The sequence below is a fragment of the Microtus ochrogaster genome, linkage group LG1 (assembly GCF_000317375.1).
Source record: "Microtus ochrogaster isolate Prairie Vole_2 linkage group LG1, MicOch1.0, whole genome shotgun sequence".
In the NCBI taxonomy this organism is placed as follows: Eukaryota; Metazoa; Chordata; class Mammalia; order Rodentia; family Cricetidae; genus Microtus; species Microtus ochrogaster.
This window is the reverse complement of record NC_022027.1, coordinates 41116343-41139070: the sequence shown is the minus strand read 5'-3', so window position 1 is coordinate 41139070 and position 22728 is coordinate 41116343. Positions and strand designations below refer to the sequence as shown.

Here is a 22728-nt window from a genome sequence, read left to right as displayed (position 1 = left end):
AAATAGAGCTCCTGCTTTTGTCATTAAATTCTTGGAGTTAAAAAAATAGTGAAATAAGAGATTTATGATTGGTAGATTTCGGTAAGATTGTAAGTTTTCAGACGGTTGGAAAAATATCTCGGTTTGTGAGTTCTTTCCTTTTTCATTCCAGAACTTTCATGAGAATTCCAGAAGAAATGACAAGAACATTCAAACCCATAATGCAATTGTGTCGCCTCTCAGAGACTCAACAACAGGTGTCCTTGAATATCTGGCTTCGGTAGGTGCTGCTCCTAGGTGAACTAGAGATCTAAGGGCCTAACTTGAGGTCCACTGTGACACCTGTTAGAAGGGGGAAAGCCAGTTTTCTCCAGTGGAGTAACACTGAGTATTATCAACCTCACCAGGGCAGGCATCATGTTTAGTAGCTGATCAGCCTATATTGGACTCCACAAAAATTTTCTGTTGTTGTGTTATTTTGTTACAGTTTGGTGTTTTTTTTTGTTGTTTTTTCCCCATTTAAATATTGTTTCCTTGGTTTTGATGGGTCTTATTGTTGTACTATGTTTTTGTAGAAAGAGTTTAAATCTAGGTGGGTGGGAAGGGGGGCAGGATCTGCAGGTATTTGGGAAGAGGAAACGAATATTATCAAAATACATTTAAATTTAAAAATTGTGTTAAACAGTATAGAATATAATGAAACAAAGAGGAAAAGAAGGGTATAGGGAGGGTTTAGAAGAGTAATTCTTAAACTTTCTAGCGCTGCAACCCTCACAGATCCTCCAGCTCCTCATGCTCTGCTGACCTTCAACCATAAAATTTTTTTCTTGCTACTTCATAACTGTAAGTTTGCTAGTGTTATGACTTGTCTGATGGTCTTAGGCAACTCCCTTGAAAGAGTCATTTGACTCTGTATGTGGGTCACTACCCACAAACCATTGCTTTAGAGGAAGAAAATGGAAGGAGAATTGATGAAGTTATATTTTAACCTCAAAATCCCAGGAATGGCAGGAAAAGGTAGGCAAATGTTTGTGATTTCAAGGCCAGATTAATCTACAAAGCCTATTTCAGAACAGCTAGGGAGGTTACACAGAGAGATCCTGTCTTGAAAAACCAAAAATGTAAAAGAATTAATTTTGAAATAGTTAATCTAGAAAAAAACACTAAAATAAAGAATTTTTTTTAAAGTTAATCTAGAAAGCTGGATACTTTACTTAAATGAATACATTATATTTTAAAAAACAAACTACATGCAAATACGCATATAACCATAAAAACATTACTAAATAAAAATTATAAAATATAAAAAGTTAATGTTAAACAGTATAAGTGCATTAAAAGTTTAGTTACATTAATTAGCAATATATATGATCTATTGACAACACAGTGATAAAATTAATTTTGAACAGTGATAACCTCTACTCTACTTTCAAGTTCATGGTGCCATATTAGATTGTACTGCTTATTAAGTTAAGTTATACTTCTAAACTTATTCTTCTTGACTGAAATTACAATTACAGATTTTTTGCACATTTTAGTATGATCTTATTTTAATCAAATGGTCTTATGGAAGGCACACTCTTTCCTGTCTTTCAACTATCATTGAGTGTTATTACACAAGACTTCATTATCAGAATTTTCACATCAAGAAGAAATTAAAAAGAAAATTATTAGAAAATAAGGTGTTATCCTTTCTTTAAATGTATTAGGAACTGATAAGGCCCTCATTCTGTTTAAAGGACCGCATGGATGGTGGGTCTTCACATGACACTATCAATATAGTAGGAGAAAGGGGATCACAGCTTCACTGGGCTAAGTGAGAGTACTGTAGACAATCTCATTGGAGCTGATGAGTCAGGGTTCTAGCACAGAGGGAACAACATGACTTTTAACAGTGTGAACTATGTCTGAGAGATTAGCAGAACTGCCCAACCCAAAACACCCTTACCCGCAAAATTGAGTGGGTGAAATAATTTCTTTTTCTTCAAAATATTTAATGAGATAATTTTTTTCATGACAACTAGTAACAGGTAAAGAAACCAATTATGTAAAAATGATGTTCAAATTGTCTATATGAAGTTGTTAATAAATTAAACAATGATGAATTATGTAATAAATGATATATAATGTATTTTTGATTTGAAAAATCAATGTAGAAACATTGAACTGTTTTTTTAAAAAAATAAGAATTATTTTATCAATATGAGTATTTTGCCTGCATTTATGTATGTGCAAGACAATACATGTGTGCCTGGTGCTTATTGAAGCCATAGAGAGCATTTGGATTTCATGAACTTGAGTGACAGAAGGTTGTATTTTGCCACATGGTGCTGGGTACCAATTCTACATCATCTGCAAGAGCAGCAAGTATTCTTCAGTGCTAAACCATTCTCCAGATCATCAGAAACTTAAAAAGTAACATTTAAGTCAAAGTTACTGATTTTCTTGAATTAACAGAATGTTTATGCACTAAAGGAGTTTATTGCATATGTGTTCTATGGGAGAGTGATTTTGAGAAACAATGTAAATCAAATGCACACATCGTTGACAGAAATGGGGTGTTGACTTTCGTGTTACATTTGGTGACAGGGAATGTTAAAAGAAAACAGAATACGTTTTAATATAGATCCTCCATGGAAAAGGGAGGGATTAAAGGAATTGATTCTTGTTCATGCCATCTTCTATTAGCAGATGTAGAAGAGACTTTTTATCTGACATCTCATGGAAATGTCATCTTGGGCTTATTCTACTTGGTTGAAAAGCGGTGTGGACACAGCTCAACTGTGAAAACCATTTCCGTAGAGAATGCACTATTTTTAGCTTTACTAGTTCTGTGACGTGGCAATATTTTTTAAGCATGTGTGTTCAATCCATGCATACTTGATTTGAATGAAGTGTGTTGCTTCTCTTACACTCCCTTTCCAATATCATCACAGAAGAATGTCTCTCAGAAAGTTGCCCCTCACTAAATCTGTATGGATTTTATTGTCACCTTTGCATATCAACTAAAACAGTGAATGATGAAATCTTCAGCTGTACTTCTTATTAATAAGTATTACATATTTAGAAAAACATGCATAAAGCACATCAAATATGTTATTTTTTCTAAATCAAAATATTTGCATAATTAAATGTAGTGGGGATTTTATTCTCTAATGTTGTGTACTAAAAACTTATAAACTTAAGTGCACAGCTAGTAATTTAAATACAAATCTTTTTATAGACAGGAAAGACTAATAATCAGATTGATGACTACCTTAATTGTCATCATAGAACTACATCTGGTAACTGATAAAATCAGATGCAGAGATTCATAACTAAGCACCGGAGCAAGCTCTTTGGAGTCCAGTTGTAGAGAGGACGAGTGATAATATGAACAAAGGGATCAAGACGACTATGGGGAAACCCACAGAAACAGCTTACCTGAGCAAGTAGAGGCTCTCTGACTCTGGCCAGATAGCTGGGGAACCTGCTAGTTCTGAACTAGGTCCTCTGAATGTGAATGACAGTTGTGTGGTTAGGGAAGTCTGTGATGGTTCATTAACAGTGGAACCAGCATTTATTCCTAGTGTGTGAACTATTCTGTTTTTTTTTTTTTGAGTCCATTCCCTACAAAGGCTCAGCCTAGATATTGGAGGGAGGGATGGTCCTGCCTCAAGTGATATGACATTGTTGACTCCCAGTGAGAGACATCACCTTCTCTAAGTAGTGGACAAGGGGTGGGGTCGGGAAAAGGGGGAAAGAGAGCAAGGGAGGGAGAGGGAACTGGGATTGTTATGTAAAATAAGAATGCTTAAAAATAAACAAAAATATAGCTCATAATCATGAAGATTAAGAAAGTTAATTCATTGATATAGTAAGGATATTTCAGTTGAAATACTCTTATAACTAATCATAAAAAACTATGACATTGTCTAGATCCATCCATTTGTCTGCAGATTTTAAGATGTCATTATGTTTTTCTGCTATATAGTACTTCATTGTGTAAATGCACCACATTTTTCTTATCCATTCTTCAGGTGAGGAGCATTTAGATTATTTCTAGGTTCTGGCTATGACAAACAATGCTGCTATGAACATAGTTGAACACATGTCCTTATGGTATGCTTGAGCATCCTTTGGGCATATACCCAAAAGTGGTATTGCTGGGTCTTGAGGAAGATTGTTTCCTAATTTTCTGATAAATCGCCATACTGATATTGGGTGAGGTAGCCCAGACCCAGGAAGACAACTATTATATGTACTCACTCATAAGTGGTTTTTAAACATAAAGGAAAGAGAACCATCCTACAATTCACATTCCCAGAAAACCTAGACAACAATGAGGACACGAAGAGAGACATACATGGATCTAATCTACATGGGAAGTAGAAAAAGATCTCCTGAGTAAATTGGGAGCATGGGGATCATGGGAGAGGTAGAAGAGGAAGGGAGAGAAAGGGAGAGGAACAGAGAAAAAAGTATAGCTCAATAAAATCAATAAAAAAGAAAAAAATGACATTATGTTACATGAATTAAAGGATGTTAATATTCTATTTTTCTTAAAATAATTGAAAGATTGATCATCATTGCCATTGTTCTTATAGTATACAGCAGAGGCAGCATTCAATATAAATGGTAATAAAGGAGCCAAAGGAAAGAAGGTATCCTGGGTGGGGAGGTTAAGTGTAAGCAAATCTATTTAATCTCTCTACCTTCAAGATCATGTTCCTCATATCACTGCGTCTACCCAGATTTTATTTAAATTCAGCATTTCCTTCTTGACGGTTGAGTGCTGCTGACGCTGCTGTGAAGAACAGGTAAGAGATTCATAAGCATAAAGGTAATCAATATATAATGACCTCTTAGAGAAAGGGATGTTTAAAATTTTGATTTGTGGAGAGGAATACTGTAACCTGACATTTTTGTTAGTCTTCCTTTTAAAGCTATACTAAATTATTTTATTATTCCTTGGAATGTAATTTTAGACTTACTTTGTAGTTTTTAAAAAGAATAACCAATGACAAAGGTTTGGGCTGAAACGGAGGTGTACATATATATATATATGTATATATATATGTATATATATATATACATATATATATATTTTAGCTGCATCATCTTGGAAATATTAGATTCAGAAAGAAGCTGAGCTATTTGCTTTTTTTTGTTTTATGTTTGTGTTTTTTCTATCAAGTCTGTGCCTTTCATATTGATTTATAGTTTTAAAGGAGATGTATAAGAGGAAAGTTTATTTAATTTGGTCTGCAGGTAAATTCTTTGGCTTGTTTGAGGAATTATCTCAAATCCCTAACTCTTTGCAGTAGAAAGTTAACTTGCTCCTTTGTTGAGGAAGCATAAAATCATAAAGAAGGTTCACATTAAGTCATGACAAAAGGAAGCATGAGTCACACAAAGGCCACTGCAGTCCTTACGAGACAACTGTGCAAACCTGGGCAAGGTGTCATGTGGTACTTTCTTTTTCTAAATTATGTTGCTGATTTTAATTTCTGTATCTTTCGAATATAAATGGAATACACTTCGTGCAAAATAATTAAATGTGAGAAAGAAAATACAATTTCTCTATGGAAATCTCAGGTGTAAACAGAGTCAGCTACTCCAGTAAATGCTATGCTTAATCCTTTTGTGAACAAATCAGAAAATACTTTATTTATATTCATTGCCTAGAATAAAAATTTGGATATTGCAGTTTCTTTCCAATTATGCCAATTTCCATGTTGTAGCAAAGAGATGACATAAACACAGCAATCATTCTTTTAGGTTTGCTTGTAGTTTTATTTATTTATCTTTATTTTAGACTGTCAAGACTGATCTTGATCTAGGATCCTCCCACCACACTCTCCTCAATGCCAGGGTTGTAGGTACACACTACAATGCCCAATCATTCATTTGGTTGCATCCTGTTTCAGAATTTTCTGTGAAAGAGAAACTTAGGTTTACAATGAACTTTAGGTGACAGTAAATAAAATAAAAACGTATCTCCTTGTTTGTGAAAATATTTACTTTTAATCTCTTTATATATTTATCTCTACAATTTCTGGTATAGTCACCAGTTTAATTTTGGGCCAAAAGTTAATCTAAAATTTAACCTCCATATTTTGAGATAATTCTTAATATTGCCATTTTTCTGAGATGTGTATATTAAGATTAGGTTTATGTTATGGCATGATACTGGTCTCATTTGTATACCCTGCTGATTTCACATATCCAAGTATTCCAGACCACAAAATAAAGTCTGAAAATCAGATCCCTCCTGAATTCATCCCTATTCTTTGCTCCACTAACAATTCTTGCTAGAAAACAATATCCTGGGAGCAATTTCTATCCTGAATGAGTACAACAGATTACCTGTCATTCTATCTCAGAGCACTTCTCACTTGCTCTCTGTAAGACAAGGAGGGCTTATAGGAGGAACATATTACATTCTAAATCTATGGTTTATTCTGACACTGTATTTGTTGATTAATAAATATGATTTCATTTTATATGCATTCATTCATGCTCTACAGATGATTGCATAAGTATTAATTCTCTATTATATAATTATACTTGTTATGTAATATCACATCATGTACTTTATTTTTAAATTTTATTTACTACATAATAGATATGAAAAACCTAATTTACATTAATTTTCCAACTATTAAAGGATTTTTCCCCATAAAATGTAACAGTAAGATACCATATAGAACTGGAACTGACTTCTTGCTAAAGAAACTAACACGAATAAAGCAACTCATGAACAATTGTCCCATCCAGTGAACTATTTATTATAGCTTTTTTAAAGATTATATTTCTGGAACTGTGGGTGAGGCTGGCATCAGCAGACAAAAATAAGTGGAATAAGATCAAATCTTTTAAAAATGTGAAAAGAAAGAGATTAACACATGTGACCTATCTGCAATGTCTTCATATTAGCAAGTGTGAAAGGCTGTGTGTGGTGTATGACAGCTGTCACTGCCCTGTGTTAGCTTGCTTTTCAATATAACTTTGTGACATTGTTCTTGAATAAGCAAACCTCTCAACTAGAAACTGTTTCCCAGAGGATTGTTCACTATCCATTATGTATCTTTAGTGCATATTTTGTTCACCTACTTATAAATTTTTTTTCAGAAGTTAACAAAATAGTCTCTCAAATGTGTGAGAAAAGTATTTATAGATGTAGCACGTGTGTTTGACTTTCATATTATTTTGCTTCTGTCATAAACACGTAATTATACAATTAAAGCAAAAGTTTAAGCATCGATAATGTAATGATATGAATATACTACAGTACAATAAATAAACAAATAAAACTCACTGTTAGTGTTCTTACACTGGCCCTTTCAACTGACATTATCTAGACTTGAATGTAGAGTTAAAGAGTACATGGAGTTGATTTGTTTAGGAGAAAATTATCAACAAGTAAGGTATATAAATAAGAGCCAAGAGATCAAATTTGGAAGGGTCAAAAGGTAGGAATCACATTGAAAGGTAGAACACGTTGCTTTAAGTCTGAGTCCATAAAATATGTATCCATTTAATAACACTTGAGAGAGAATTATTAAAAAATATCAATTATTTTAAAAATATGGAGTCACATTTATTTATTTATTTGTTTGTTTGTTTATTTATTTATTTATTTATTTTACCAGAAAAGTGAAGAAATTTGTTCAGCATCTTCAGAAGTCTACAACAAATGACATCATGCTGAGCAACGTTTTGCTGTGGTCTCTTCAGATAAGTCTCCTAGGGGTCAGTCTTGGCGGGAATGTTCTCATCTGGCCAATGGAAGGCAGTCACTGGCTAAATATTAAGATAATAATAGATGAACTCATAAGAAAAGAGCACAATGTGACTGTCCTTGTTGCCTCTGGCGCACTTTTCATCACACCATCAACTAGTCCATCTCTGACATTTGAAATATATCCAGTATCCTTTCGCAAGGAAAAAATAGAAAATGTGATCAAGGATTTTGTTTTGACATGGCTGGAAAACAGGCCCTCTCCTTCAACTATGTGGACGTTCTATAAGAAGATGGCCAGAGTCATTGAGGACTTCCACATGGTATCCAGAGGGATCTGTGATGGTGTTCTTAAAAATGAAAAGCTGATGGCAAAGCTGGCGAAAGGGAAGTTTGAAGTTCTGTTATCGGATCCAGTATTTCCTTGTGGTGATATCGTAGCTTTAAAACTGGGAATTCCATTTATCTATTCCTTACGCTTCTCTCCCGCCTCTACAGTGGAAAAGCACTGTGGAAAGGTCCCATTCCCTTCTTCCTATGTTCCTGCAATTTTGTCAGAGCTCACAGACCAGATGTCTTTCATTGACCGAGTAAGAAACTTCATCTCCTACCGAATGCAGGACTACATGTTCGAAACTCTGTGGAAGCCATGGGATTCCTATTATAGTAAAGCTTTAGGTATGTAGCCATTCTAGCTCTATTATTGAAATATAAACATGGCTTCAGTAAGTTCTTCATTGTACACAAATCTATAATTTCAAGTTTGCATAGCAGTGCACTCGTATACCCACATGTAAGAAGAAAAGAATGTTTTTAAACAAGCATGGGCTGTAGAATTATGGGACCAATTTACTAATTTTATGGACTTAATGTTTCAACCACTATATGAACGAAGTTTTTGAGAAATAATTTGGTTGCTAAATAAGACTAAATCTTATTTAGAATTTATATAGGATTCAAATTTGCCTAGAAAGTTTAGTCTAGTGTAGAATACATCTAGAAGAAGTTACATATTTTATAAGGCTTTTGTTGTATAGATTGACATCTACAAAAATTTTCTTATTATACATAGAGTCTCTAACTAGTGCTTAATAAAGACTAAGATAAAGGTCAAAGACATTTGAAAGCTTTATTTGTATTTGTTGTATTTGTACACAGCTACTTAAGTAAAAACACAAAATGAAATGTCTAATTATTTTACTTAATTACTTAAGTGCAATATAGTTTTTATTTGGTGAGTAATTGCAAATCTAATGTTATAAAACATGTATATTGATTACATAAAGTGTTTATAGTTAGTCTAAAAATCAAATTGCCTTTGCCCTTCTCTCACTTTTTTCTGAGGTTTGTTATTTATTCTTCACTAACCATGGATTTTTTTAATATTCACCAGGCACTGGCTTAGATTAGAGATTGCCATTGGAATGATCTAAAGCCAGAGGCATTATGTTTATGAAGGGAATAATCTATTAATTATGCAGGAAGATACAGAAATAGGGTAGAGGAGATAGGCTTTTCTTGAATAATCAAAAGTGAGTGGCATTCTGAAAAATTTTTAGATTTCACCAGGAAACAGTTAAATAGCAAATATTAGTCTTCCTGAAAAGCAATCATTGGACTGGAAATTGTGCCTAAATTGGGAACCAAAATTAGCATAATATATTCTGGCTATTACGTGTGATTTACTATTAGTGTAGATCAATATGAGAAAGGGGGGATATAGAAACATGGTAGAGATGACATGATTGTTAATTCAGTGTGTGTGTGTGTGTGTGTGTCTGTGTGCGTATGTGTGTTTGTGTGTGCATGTGTGTGTGCACGCATGTGTGTTTGTGTGTGTGTGCGTATGTGTGAGTGGTGGCTTATGTACACATATGTGCCAGTGGGTGCCTGTTCATGCCAGATGGAAGAGGAAGATGTGGGGTTTTCTGTTCTGTCATTCTCTGCCTTATTCCTTTCAAAATTTATCACTGAACTTAACACTTCTCTAAACAGCAAATTTTCCACAGTTCTAGGGTTACAGACATATGTGGCCATACTCATGAATGCTTTCAAAGTGGTGCTGGATTCTGAACTCAGGTCTTCACTCTTCTGCACCAAGTGCTCTTTCCTACTGAGCCATCTCTTTAGATCCCCAATATATGTTTTAGTAGTCTCTTGTAAGGTATACTAAGTGCTTCAGCTTGCAATTGTTTAGAGGGATTTGTTTTGATAAAAAAACCCCATATGTTTTATTAAAATGGCTGGACGCAGAGGTTGCGTGGAGAGCCTTGGGTCTTTGCTACTTCCTCACTGCAGGAGCGTTAGCAAGCCATTCTCAACTTTACAATCATAATTCTCATGATTACTACCTATCATACCTGTGAGATTATTTGTTACTTAACCTTCCTCAAGATGAAGTTTCAAAATCACAAAGCCCATTGCTCCTTGTTATTATGTTAGTGCTGATTATAGAATCACACTATTCTAGACTTGAGGCAGGAGAGACTAATCTTTCTTAACAGTTTGTTCATGAGAAAACAATGAGGATTTAAGCAGATGTTCTTGATATACAGCATTGTGTTGCTAATTGAATTACCCTCTTCTGACTCAAAATGCCTATATAAGTTTGTTTCTTACCAAGATATGTAATCTGGTGATCTGAGCGACATGAACACTCATTTTTAAAAGATCAGGTAAGAATAAAAAATACTGACATGCTAGAGTAAGTACTTCATTTTAGTGCACTATATTATTGATGTAGAATAGTAATAAGAGGGATGCCGGCAATGGGTTTGGATCTCCTTCCAAAGGGTCATTGAATTTATCATCTGCTTTCCCCCTGTTCTAATGCAAGTTTTGTAATGGCCCCAAAGACATTCAGGTCTCAAACTGTCACAACTGAGAAAACAAATAAGCCAAATTTCCCAGAGATTACTTCTCTGTGAAAGAATGTAATGAGAACCACCAAGTGGGTTCTTAATCTCTGGTAATTACTAGGAATTGTATCTTACAATGTCAAAATTATATGTTTTTCCAAATTATGACTATTCCATTAAAACTCATGGATCTGTATTGATAGTAGCTAGCAATACTTATACTGTTCCAGGATGTGTTTGTGTATGTATGTATGTATGTATATATATACATATATATATATGTATACATATAATCACATAACTTTGTTATTTCACTTCTGAGAAAGAAAAAATATTATTACAGATGAAAGTATTGAGATTTCAAAATATCAGGTATGTTAAATTAAAATCATATACTAATAACTTAAATAATGTACAAATACGTCTCCTGTGCCTTCTTCTTTTGGGATTTTGTTCTAATTTGTTTTTGATAACTTAATACACTATTACTGCATCTATATTACCTCCCCCTCCCCCTACCTTTCAACTCCTCCCCACCTTCTCCCTTTCCTTCCCAGTCATGATTTCTTTGTCAATTATTATTGTTACATGCATATGCAATATATGTATTTATATATGTATAAAGTTCGCTGAGTCCATTTAGCATTGCTTATATGTGCAAGTGTCCAGAGCTCAGTACTCAGGGTTTACAAACCAAGGTAGGAGCCTTTTACTAAAAGAGAGTGGTTCTCCCTCTTTTAGGAGCTGTTAACAACCTGTAGCTATTTATCTAGGAGGGGATCATATTGAATTCTTCCCATCTATACTGTCATGTCAACTGATGCCATTATTCTGTTCTTGTTTAGGTAACCACATTGGTGAGATTTCACGGACACGTTTTCCCTGTTGTGTCTAGGGACAATGTCTAGCAGCAGGGGTCCTGAATCCCTTGCTCTTTCAACTTTCCCACCTCATTTTCTCTTAGTTTCACTGAGGCTTAGTTGCAGAGTGTATTGCAGTTGTATCAGTTGAGGTAGGACTATCTCAACATAATAAACTCATGGACAACATCATCCTAAATGCCAAAACCACAAAACAAAGCCTACTAAAATCTCTGTTTCTTTTCAATATTGTGCTTGAAGCTCTAGCTAGAACAATAAGACACAGGCAGGAAATTAAAAGACCACAAATAGGAAAAAAAAATCAAGTTTTCCCTATTTGCAGATTATATTATAAGAGATCTCCAAAATTCCATCAGAAAACATAAAATGATCAATAGGTTTAGTACAAAAATATAAGTAGACTTACAAATATAAGTAGCCATATATAGTGTGTAATACCCACCAATAACAAGGATGCTGAAAAAGAAATCATGTAAGACTATCATCCATAGTAGCTTCAAAAATATATCAAAGAAACTTGACCTAGGAGCTGAAAGAATTCTGCAATGAAAGATGTGAATATCTGAAAGAAGACATCGAAGAAAACACTAGACGATGAAAGATTCCCCATGCTCATAATTCAGTAGAATTAATATTGTAAAAAAGTTCATGCTACCAAGAGCAATTTGCAGATTCAATACAATCCTAGTCAAAATGCCCTTGACACTCTTTTCAGAAATAGGAAAAACAAAACAAAACTAAATTAAAACTCATATGAAATCACAAAAGACCCCGAATAGCAAAAACAATCTTAAGCAAATGGAATATGCTGAGGGATTACCATACCAGACTTCAGAACTTTTTTATCCAATTTAAATTTAAGACCAAAATTTACCAGTATTTAACATAGTTTTGTTTGAACATTCCTGGATATTTTCTTTTAGTCTTTTGAAAACTTTGTGATTCTGTCTTTTAGCTACTCTTACTTTGCTGCATGAAGATTAATTACCCATGTTGTTGCTATGTCATTCACTATTCCTTAAGGAATATAGCTCTCTGGGGCTCTCTGATCTCTGAGTTCTGTTGTCTGGGATATCTTTTCTAGCTCTAAGAGACTGCTGTAAACAGTCTCTTGCTGAAAATAAGAAAAAGGGTCTGCATATTTCAAATATGATTGTTTAAACTTAAAACAGGTAAATTTTATGTTTTTTATGGTATTTTCAAAAACGCCACCAAAATTTTGCAGTATTTTAAAGAGAAAATAATACAGATACTGCATAACAGTGGAATATATAAAATCCATTATGCATTAATATAAGTTTTATGCTCTGACCACTACCAAACAAGCAGGAATTTGAAAGAGCATCTTTTGTATATTTATATATTATATAATATATTATATATAATTATATAGTATAGTATTATGTATGAAAGTTAACTGAGAAATTGAAAATATCAACAAAACTATTTTAACTAAATGCTGTATTCAGATGTTTATTTGAACCAGGTACTCATGGAGACTAATTGATCAATGTAAAAGAAAGATTTGGAAATCAATAAGTAATTTTATCTATCCAAGTACCACTTTCATTATTAAATCAGACAGATTTGACACAAATTCTTCTCTTTCCATTTATGAAAATTTAACTCCATCAGATAATACCTACAAACATCCATAAATAAAATGTACTTGCATTATTTTAATTTGTAATGTGAAATATTTTGGTAGTATATGAAACTAGGGATCAAAATACATCAGAAGCCTAAGGCAATTCTCATGAAGATAAACTCTGTACCATCCAGGTATAATTTCTAAACAAAGAAATGCATGCTTCTGTTGTTAACTAAATGCAGTATTTCTTTATCACAGCATAATGAAATTATCTTACTGCCCAGCAAGGATCATTTAAAACTCAAAAACTGACACCGAAAATTTCCTGTTTTAAACTCCCAAGTAATTTAGTGGTGCTGCCAATAACACTCTCTACGGACACCCATATGAGATATTTCACACTCTCATCTGGCTTCTGTGATTCAAAATGGAATTGGTGGCACAGTACTACAGCAGTCTCCAAACTGAAGCTGTCTCCTCAGAAATTATAAAAATCACAGTTCTAACAGTGCATCATTCCCAGGTTTTCTTTCTCCCTCTTTGTGGTCCTTCAGTTACTGAAGAACCTGGAATTTCAAGATTCAAAAGTAACTGGTTGTGAAGTAACGTTGCGTGCTAAATGTTCATATTTCAGCTTTGGTTTTTTTATCATCTTGATTATATTACTGGTTGTCATGGCTCTGTTTAATAGCATCGTGATGAGTTTGACATTCCAAACTTATGTAACTGCCTTTGCTGGGTTCAGATTGGTTCAGAATTTCAAGTGGTGCCTCTAAACCCATCTCAAAAGCTGGATCACTGATTTAATCAATGGACTCTTTAATCTGCTAACATGGGAACTTTTATAGACTGTTAAAATCTTATATAGTGTCATTCCTCTGTGGGAAGCAGCCTTCATGGTAGCTCTACAGAGACTGCTAACTTACAAAGCAATCTAACAAATTAGTTCTGTTGTCATCCACTTACACCAAGAAAAGTGAGGCTGAGCGGTCCAGATCATTCTCCAGCATCTTCAAACCTTCAAAGGATATAATGCTTTTGGTTGGGGCTTACTGTACTTTTGGCTTCCTTTTGTGTAGTCTCCTACACAGAGGTAAAACAGACCCTATTTCAACAGCCTTTAAGGAGCTGTGTTTTGAATTGTTTCAAATGTTGCCTGATGGAGAAAAAAAAAGCTTGTAACAAGGAGGTGAGAAGGAACTATAAGCAACTCAGATCAAAGGGGCATCCTCTATGCAGTGTTAACTAGTGTACCCCACTACCCAATCAATCTAAAATTTCTAAAAGTAGTTGTTGGAGGAAATAGCAAATAAGTAGACATTTTTTTTCATCTTTCTTTCTAAATGTGAATGATAATGTAGGTTTGGCAGTGAGTCAAATAAAGTTATGAGTATACTCCAAGTTGTATGACTTTATCATATTACTTTCAGGACTCAATTAGAGTACTCAGTGAAGTAAAGGAGATAATGTTTGACATCCAATGCTGGAGAATCAAAGAAGATAATGTATACAGATAGCTTATAATGAGAACACATGATTTTATGAAGTGGATCTGGCATCAAAGAACACACAGACACACATTTCATAATTTCCTTGCATTACACTTGGACTAGATTTCTTTTCTACCCACGCTATAATCATGTTGATACATATTAAATTCAGTTATGTAAGTTCCTTCTTAACTTATGTAACAGTTGATCTATAGGTGGGTGTAACTAGACTATCATATTCAATATTATTTTCCCTGAAATATACCTAAATACATTGAACTTTTCTTTTTAATCTTAAAAGACCCGCAGTAGCCAGTTTCCCACAGTGGATGCCATCATGATTAAGAAGTTTTCCCAGCTCTATGTTTTCCATTTGGCTCTGACTGAAGTTGTCCTCAGTGGGAATGTGCTAATTTGGCCTACAGATGGCAGCCATTGGTTAAATATTAAAATCCTCCTTGAAGAATTGATTCAACGAAATCACAGTGTGACTGTATTGGCGACATCAGAAACTTTGTTCATCAACTCCAGTCCTGATGACTTTATGCACTTTGAAGAGATTCCAGTTTCCTACAAGAAAAGCAATATAGATGAAATAATTGAACACATGATAGCCCTGTGGCTAGACCACAGACCAACACCTTTCACCATGTGGACGTTCTACAAAGAACTAGGAAAGCTCCTTGAGACTTTCTACCAAGTAAACATTCAGATCTGTGATGGTGTACTAAACAATCCCACACTAATGTCAAGACTTCAGAACCGTGGCTTTGATGTGTTAATAGCTGACCCAGTAACAATTTGTGGAGACCTGGTTGCTCTGAAATTGGGAATTCCGTTTGTGTATACATTGCGCTTCTCTCCAGCCTTTACAGTGGAGAGGCACTGTGGGAAAATCCCAGCACCTATTTCTTACGTACCTGCAGCCCTGTCAGAGCTCACTGACCAGATGTCCTTTGGTGAAAGGGTTAAGAACACCATATCTTATCCTCTGCAGGACTATATATTTCAGTCCTACTGGGGAAGATGGGATTCATACTACAGCAGAGTTCTAGGTGAGTCTCAACATCTGTGTCATGATGACCCCAGGTGCCTTCGTTCTTTTCTCATTCAGCTAAAGTTATCCACCTGCTGGATGAGCCACAATTGAGTGAATGTACAAGGTATATCTCTACAAGTCTTTAAATACTTCAAAGAATTTTGTAGTGATATTGATTTGTATTCAGTTTTCATCCACTGGAAAGAAAATATTCTCATTTAGTCAGTAGCTTTGCAATGTTCATATACACATTCAAATATCAATACATTTCTCTTTAGTAAGGTAAATTATGACATACGCACACAAACAAAATGGAAAATATTGTGATAACATATAATCTCTCCATTCTTCAGTCTTTATCTGCAAAAAATACATTAGAAAACAAAAAAGTCTATCATTGGAAAACCCACGTTTATATTCTAGCCTGCTGTTTGCTATTTGCCCTAAACATCTCAGGAGGGCTAGCCATCTCTACTCACGTGCATCTCTATCTCCCGTATGTCTAAAGCCTTTTGGCCTTAAAGTTTCCTTATGAAAATCAATCAGATAAAATAATGTCAACTGAGAAAGCAGTTATAGATGGCTGTTTATATTACTCTCTTCCTGATGTTCATGAGATTACCTTCCACATTTTCTTTCTTTCCTGATGGCTTTTCTCCAGATTTGTTAGTACTCGGGGGGATTAATTAGTTCAAAGATTAATACTGAATGCTGCCAGTGGCATTTTATTTCAGAATTCAGGTGCAAAACATTATCCTCTTACACACTTTTTGCTCTTTTCTACCTCTCTCTATTCTTTTCTTTCTTTCTTACCTCTATTTTCATTTGCATAAAGTAATATTAACTGAGCATAAAATAGGTACCTAATAATTTCCTACATATAAAAAATATAATAAGTTTACAGCTTACAGTCAAAATTACATTATATGTAATTTTTTACATATAAATAAATATTTAAGGCAAAACAAACTTTAGACTATACTCTTCATTAACTCTTCAATGTCAGAGCCATAATTACATTTCCATGAAGATCAGTACCTTAAATTAATTAATACATATCTGCAAAAGAAGGGGTAGCACCATAGCTTTGTATGTAAAGTATGTGCTTTGCAAGCATGAGGACTTGAGTTCAATACCCAGAACATATATTTAAAACAAACAACACTGATGACAAACAAACAAAACCAGCAATTCATGGTTGTGCAAACTTGCAATACCAGTTCCCGGAGTACTGCTGGTCACTCATCCTAGTTCATTTAGCAAGTTATTTGGAGACCTCATACCACCACTGACATCAAAAAGTAAATAGCTCCTGAAAAATGAGATCTGAGGTTGACCTCATGTATATGTACACAGACAGACATAGACAGAGCAGTACATGACTTCACACGTACATACAGAGAGGCAAGCAGAGACAATGGGGCTTTATATGTACATACACAGAGATACATAGAAAAGTAAAGAATGACTATAAGGAAAAGCATCATTTAGACATTATAGGACACCTACACTTATGAGCTCACTATTGCAACAAGAGGGACAGAGCCTGTGCTAGCCAAAGCTGTACCAAATCTGGGTTGCTGACAGGAGCTAGTCATGAAATCCCAGCCATAATCCGGAGCTATTGGCAATTGCTGGTTTATAGAAAAGGGAGTTTTCTCTGAGAGTGTAATAACTCTACAAGTTCCACTGGAAGACAATGCATTTAAGCATCTTATGTTAACACAAATTTATTTTGAAGGATTTAAAAAACAAAACAGGACAAAAAGTTGGTTGAATATGAAAGAGGATGGATCTGGAAAGATTTGGGTAAAGGGTAAAAATGATCAAGGTAGATTACATGAAACTTTCAAAGAACACACATACACACACGCTAGGTGGGAGGTAGTTCTTAGTGGAGCCCAGGAGGATTAATGTGAATTTTTATATCTTTAGATGTAGTAAACTGAGAAGTTCTAGTCTTTCTTGAATAACTTAATGTTTTAGCCACAAACCATATGGGGTTAGTTGAAAATATTTGTAAAACTACTCTTGCCCTGTGTGGGAAAAGTAAAATTTAAAAAGAAGAAAATTGCAAAGCGTGTGACCTCTGGTATGCCCTAAGTCTTTCCTCTTAAAGTAAGTCGTAAGAATACTACAACACCCATGACAGCCTTTGTAAATAGAAATTTCCCAGCTTCTTCCTTTATCTGATAACGATCTAGATTTACAAATCCTAACATTTGAGAAATTGTTTGCTAAGTACTTAAGTCCATTGTTTTCCTCAAGTTACCAAACTTCTTATTCAACATTCTGTGTGTACCTGTGCCATGGTGTGCAGGTGGAGGTTGTAAATCAACAGTTTGTGTAGGGCATCTGCCCCTCTGCCAAGCAAGTCCTGGGGATTGAATTCTTGTCCTATTGCTTGGTGGCAAGTACCTTTGCCCACTGAGCCATATCACTAAACATCTCTGAACAGGAAATATTTCAGTAGGGGTACAATGCTCAAAACTGGTACTATGTAATGACTTACCTTAGCAATTATGTAATTTTACAGTGTTACAAATACCCAGTATGAATAAGCTGATAGTGAAAGAAAAAAACTGCATTATTTTTATATTATTATTCTGAACATAAGGGATTTCATAAAGTATTCACTTCTTACAGTTTCCATTGTAATGTAATTCTTCTATTCCTTAGGGGAAAAGTCGAGTAGAAAAGTTGGACTGTGGTTAGAGACTATACAGATGTTTTCAAGAGGGAGTTGAGCACAAGGACATAGCCTAGTGAACTCATTCATAAGCCTATATCGTGTGTCAGTGGGATTGTAGATCTTAAGGATGAAGTGGTTAGTCACTTTATACACTCAACAGCCAAGGGAGCAGGAGTGTCAGGAGTATGACAAACACGATTGTGCATTTCCAGGAGTGCATGTAGCAATTCTTCTTCCTTATGCTGACCTTTGCTCCTTGTCTCCCAGAGTGACTGCTCTCCTCTCTGCATACATTTTAGTCATGATGATTCTGTGCTTTGACATAGCCAGGAGCCTGTCACCCCAGAAATAATGTCACTTCCTGAAATCAGAATTTATTCTCCCAAAGTTAACTAACTAAACTTACTAACTTCATATATTACTTAGCAGATAAATTTTGTCATGGCAACAGATTGTATCACAAAGCATGAGTTTAAAGAAGGGAAGGTTTTTATATCATAAGAACTCAAGTCATCTTTAAATTTTATTATCAAATTATTTATCGTGTTCTTATATCACATCTTTAATTTCTTTGTGCATTGTTTCTTCATTTTTTAGACTGGTAATTAGTTTATTCAGATAGGTTCTGTTAATGAATCATTAGGTATGTTGATTAGTTTAAAAATACTTCCACAAATGAAAATAATAACAAAGGGGCTGATGAGATTAGTCAGTGATGGGATAGCTTTACGAGTATGAGGGTTTGATACTGATCCTCCAATCCACACTCCTAATATCGTAGCACTAGAGGTAGAGACAGTTGGATCCATGGAGTTTGTTAGGACACAAAAAACAATTTAAATGTCTGCTGGTAAATCATAGGCATATATAATTATGGATTATGTCTCAGGTAGTATATCAACAACACATAAAATGGAAATTCTGCTATTGTAACTCATCGAGAGATATTGGTACATGTTGTAGTTTGTGCAATAGATTTCACACACATGGATAAAATTATATAATACCATGTATAGTTTAATATAACTTAGTCAAAATTACAGAGGAATAATGAGAAGTAACGATTTCTAGGAGCTAGAAATGCTAGGAATTGGAAGGTAACAGGTTAGGGTCCAAAGGTCCAATTACAAAATGAGTGAGTCTTTGATATATATACACCACAAAGTCAGTTGACTGTAATGCATTGTACACCATAACATTTTGTTAAGGATACATATCTTTAAGTTTCCTTTCATACAGGAAATGAGAATATTCTTCAAATAATAGTAGAGGCATGAGGAAACTCTCTGAAGTCGTGGATATATTCTGTCTCAGATTGCTATGATGGCTGCACGGCTTCAAACCCACAAACTGAACATGCACAGGAATCTTATTATTTATAAAATGTTTCACAGAAATAATGGTTAAAGCTTAAAGAAAGTTTTATCAAATGTGTTGTAAACAAACATTATGAGATCAAATAGCAATGTTTGATATACCTTCTTTAAGCCTAGTGACATTGGTTTATGAAGTAAAAAACAACAAGCCTCATTACTTATAACTCTTTTAGATAAAAGTGTGCATGGAAGCACATTTGTGTAGTGCTGTCTTTGTGAGTGATTCTGTTCACTGTTTTGATATTTGGAAATTTTATGATAAATGTATCCTAGTCAGAAAATATGGATTTTACAGCCCTATTTGTCCACAAAAATTAAAGGAGTAAATATGTATCACCTTGTGGTGATATAGGTTTCTCACTATTGAGGAAAATGTTTAGACATAAGGGGAAGATAAATATATTTACATGTGCACTCAATCCTTGCTTTGTCCTGCAAAAATGCCTAAACACTATAAGAAATGAAAATAGGCAGTATGAATACCTGTCTTTTAGATTCTATCTCCCAATAAAGTGAAACCCTAGTCTATGAAGAAAGTATTGATTTTAAGGTTTAAACTCTGAAAGTAAAAGGCGAGCCTGAAATATTTTCTGAAATTTAGCAATGAGGGAAACAATATCATACAAAGGAGAAACCAATGTAAAAAAAGAAAAAAATTCAAATATAACTTAAATAATTGTAATACTTGAATAGAATATAAAATGAAATAAATCAATAGAAATATACACAAATTGAAGAAGCTAGCTCCCACTAAATTCCAATTCATAAATATAATAACAATAAGAAAATAAATTTATGCTTATTTATTTGATGTGAAACTGTATTACTAGCATTTGGAGATTAGCCAACTCATACTAATATTAACCAATAGGCATGTATATTTAAATGGACTAATTTCATGAGTAAAGGGTTTATAGGTGCTATATATAAACAGTAACTGACAGATTTCTTTTTTGTGTGTATTTATAAGTCTGGAAGTTAATGTTTGACTTGCTTCATACTTAAATTGCCACTTCAATTGAATAGACACTCACCCTCTGCAGGGCAGGGTGAGGAGACACAGCAGTGATTTTTCAGAAATGAACCGTGACGGTTTTGTTGTTGTGGCTCTGCTGGGCTTTTGCTGTGGTCTCTTGTGTTTCCACAGTGGTTCTTCTGTGGTTCAGCCACACTCCTGCCCCGGCTCTGCAGATTACAGTTTCTTTGACAAGGCCATGGAGTGCGTCTAGGATATGAACCATTGACACAACCTGAAGCCTCTTCTCAATGAGCTCACAGAGAAAAGACAGAGGTGGCAGTTCTGACTTACCAGACTGTTCTCCCAGATCACAATACACCAAGCGTTCTGCACTGGACTTCGAAAGAATCCCTATGCCCTGTGAGAGCGAGATCACTGAACAATCGCTATGTGAGCTTACAGATCTAGCTTGAATGCAATGCCAGTTTTGCCACTTTGCAAGCAGCAGGACAATTGCAACATATCTTTCTTCCAGCAACTGGGAAGTGTGAAGTTCTCACCAGACTTCTCTGTCATATAGTAGATGTTATTATTTAATAGATGTTATTAAAATACATAAAGCTATAAATGAATGTCAATTTAATAGAAAATGCCTTTTATCACAATTTTTAGTTCTCTATTTTGTCAATTTCATATATTGTGATTATTGAATTTTATGTGGTAAACTTTTTTATGTATCTGGATAAATAGAACTTAGCACAGTTTATGACTATTAGAAATTTATTTCTCTTATTTTTATGACTAATATATTAGTATATCATTTTCACACTTCGCCTTTTCTCTTAAATCCATTCTATATATGCTCTTTTAATCTCTTTCAAAATCATCACCTGTTTTTCCTTAATTATAGCATACACATGTGTATATGCTTGTGCCTGTTGTATTTCTAAATACATAAATACAGTCTGCTTGATTTGTATAATGTTACTTGAATATGTGTTCAGGCTGACAACTTGGTAAGCCAATGGAATCCTCCTGTCTGGGAAAGACTATTTCTGCTAATTTCAGCATTACTGACAGTTCTTTGCGTATGGTTGAGGCCTCCAAGTCTTTCCCCTCTCCACTTAGGCATGTTTATGTTTGTTGTCCCTGTTCAGGTCCCGTGTGAGTACCTTTGTTGATCCGACTTACAGATATTACCAGACTTCTAGTATTACCAGGAGCTGCAGTTTCACAGCAAACTCCCTCATCCTTTGGCTCATACAATCTTTCTACACTCTTAGTACATTAAAAGTATAATTACTAAATTATTTACTAACAAGCATAAATATTTAATCAAATTTTCTTTAATTTTTATGGGCTTCATATGTATGAACATGAGCCCCTGCTTGGGTGTGTATGGGTACATGTGTGCATGCCTATGATGCTACGTGGGGATGTGTGTGAAGGATGTGTGCATGCCTATGATGCTATGTGAGGATGTGTGTGAAGGCTGGAGGGCATTGACCGTTCTCTCTTAATGCTCTCACCTTAATTATTAAGATAGATTTTCACTGGGGTTCAATTCTGATTTGGCTAGCCTAGTTATAAAATGAGTTCTAGATATTCATTTCTCTGTAAATCCACAGAACTGAGATTATGGGCATGGGCTACTGACAGCTATTTATTGAACGCTAAGAATATAAGCCCAGAGAATCTTGCTGTGGGACAAATATGTTACCAACTGTGTCATCTCCAAGATCCATGTATGGCTGCTTTCACATAGATTTCAACAACTATTGTAATTGTTTTATCAATCATTTAAAATTCTCCTCATGAAATTGTCTTAAAGGCTAGATGTACTCATAACGTAAAGCAAGCAAGGGATATAAACACTCCGATGGTGGAGATGTGAGATGGTTTTAATGCACTGCCTGGAAACTCAAAGCTCAGTATCCTTGAGCAATGATTATTTGCTACATAACTATATGATTAGGCTGTGTGAGTCCATGCGTGTTTCAAACCAATGCTAAATCCTGACCATTGAAAGTAATATCTACTCTGTTTATGTAAAAAGATTTTCATCTTGTATTTCTTTTCTCACTTGCAGCACATGTTTTCTTTTTAGGTAACATTAGTATTTTTAATATATATTTATTCTC

The 22728-nt window shown here is 34.5% G+C and overlaps 1 protein-coding gene across 6 annotated transcripts in view; it reads left to right on the top strand.

Moving 5' to 3' along the window:
* The first annotated feature begins 7665 nt into the window (after window positions 1–7665).
* The window catches only part of LOC101990829 (UDP-glucuronosyltransferase 2A1), a 22888-nt gene continuing 7825 nt past the window's right edge, over window positions 7666–22728 (top strand). For 3 of the 6 annotated variants that reach the window (XM_013350870.1, XM_026785236.1, XM_026785235.1), the window contains exon 1: window positions 7666–8380. In XM_013350870.1, the coding sequence (XP_013206324.1) occupies window positions 7666–8380 (715 nt within the window). Of the gene's footprint in view, window positions 8381–14859; window positions 15578–22728 lie in introns of those variants that run through there. The other 3 variants (XM_005359441.2, XM_013350871.1, XM_005359442.2) reach the window with 3 other exon arrangements.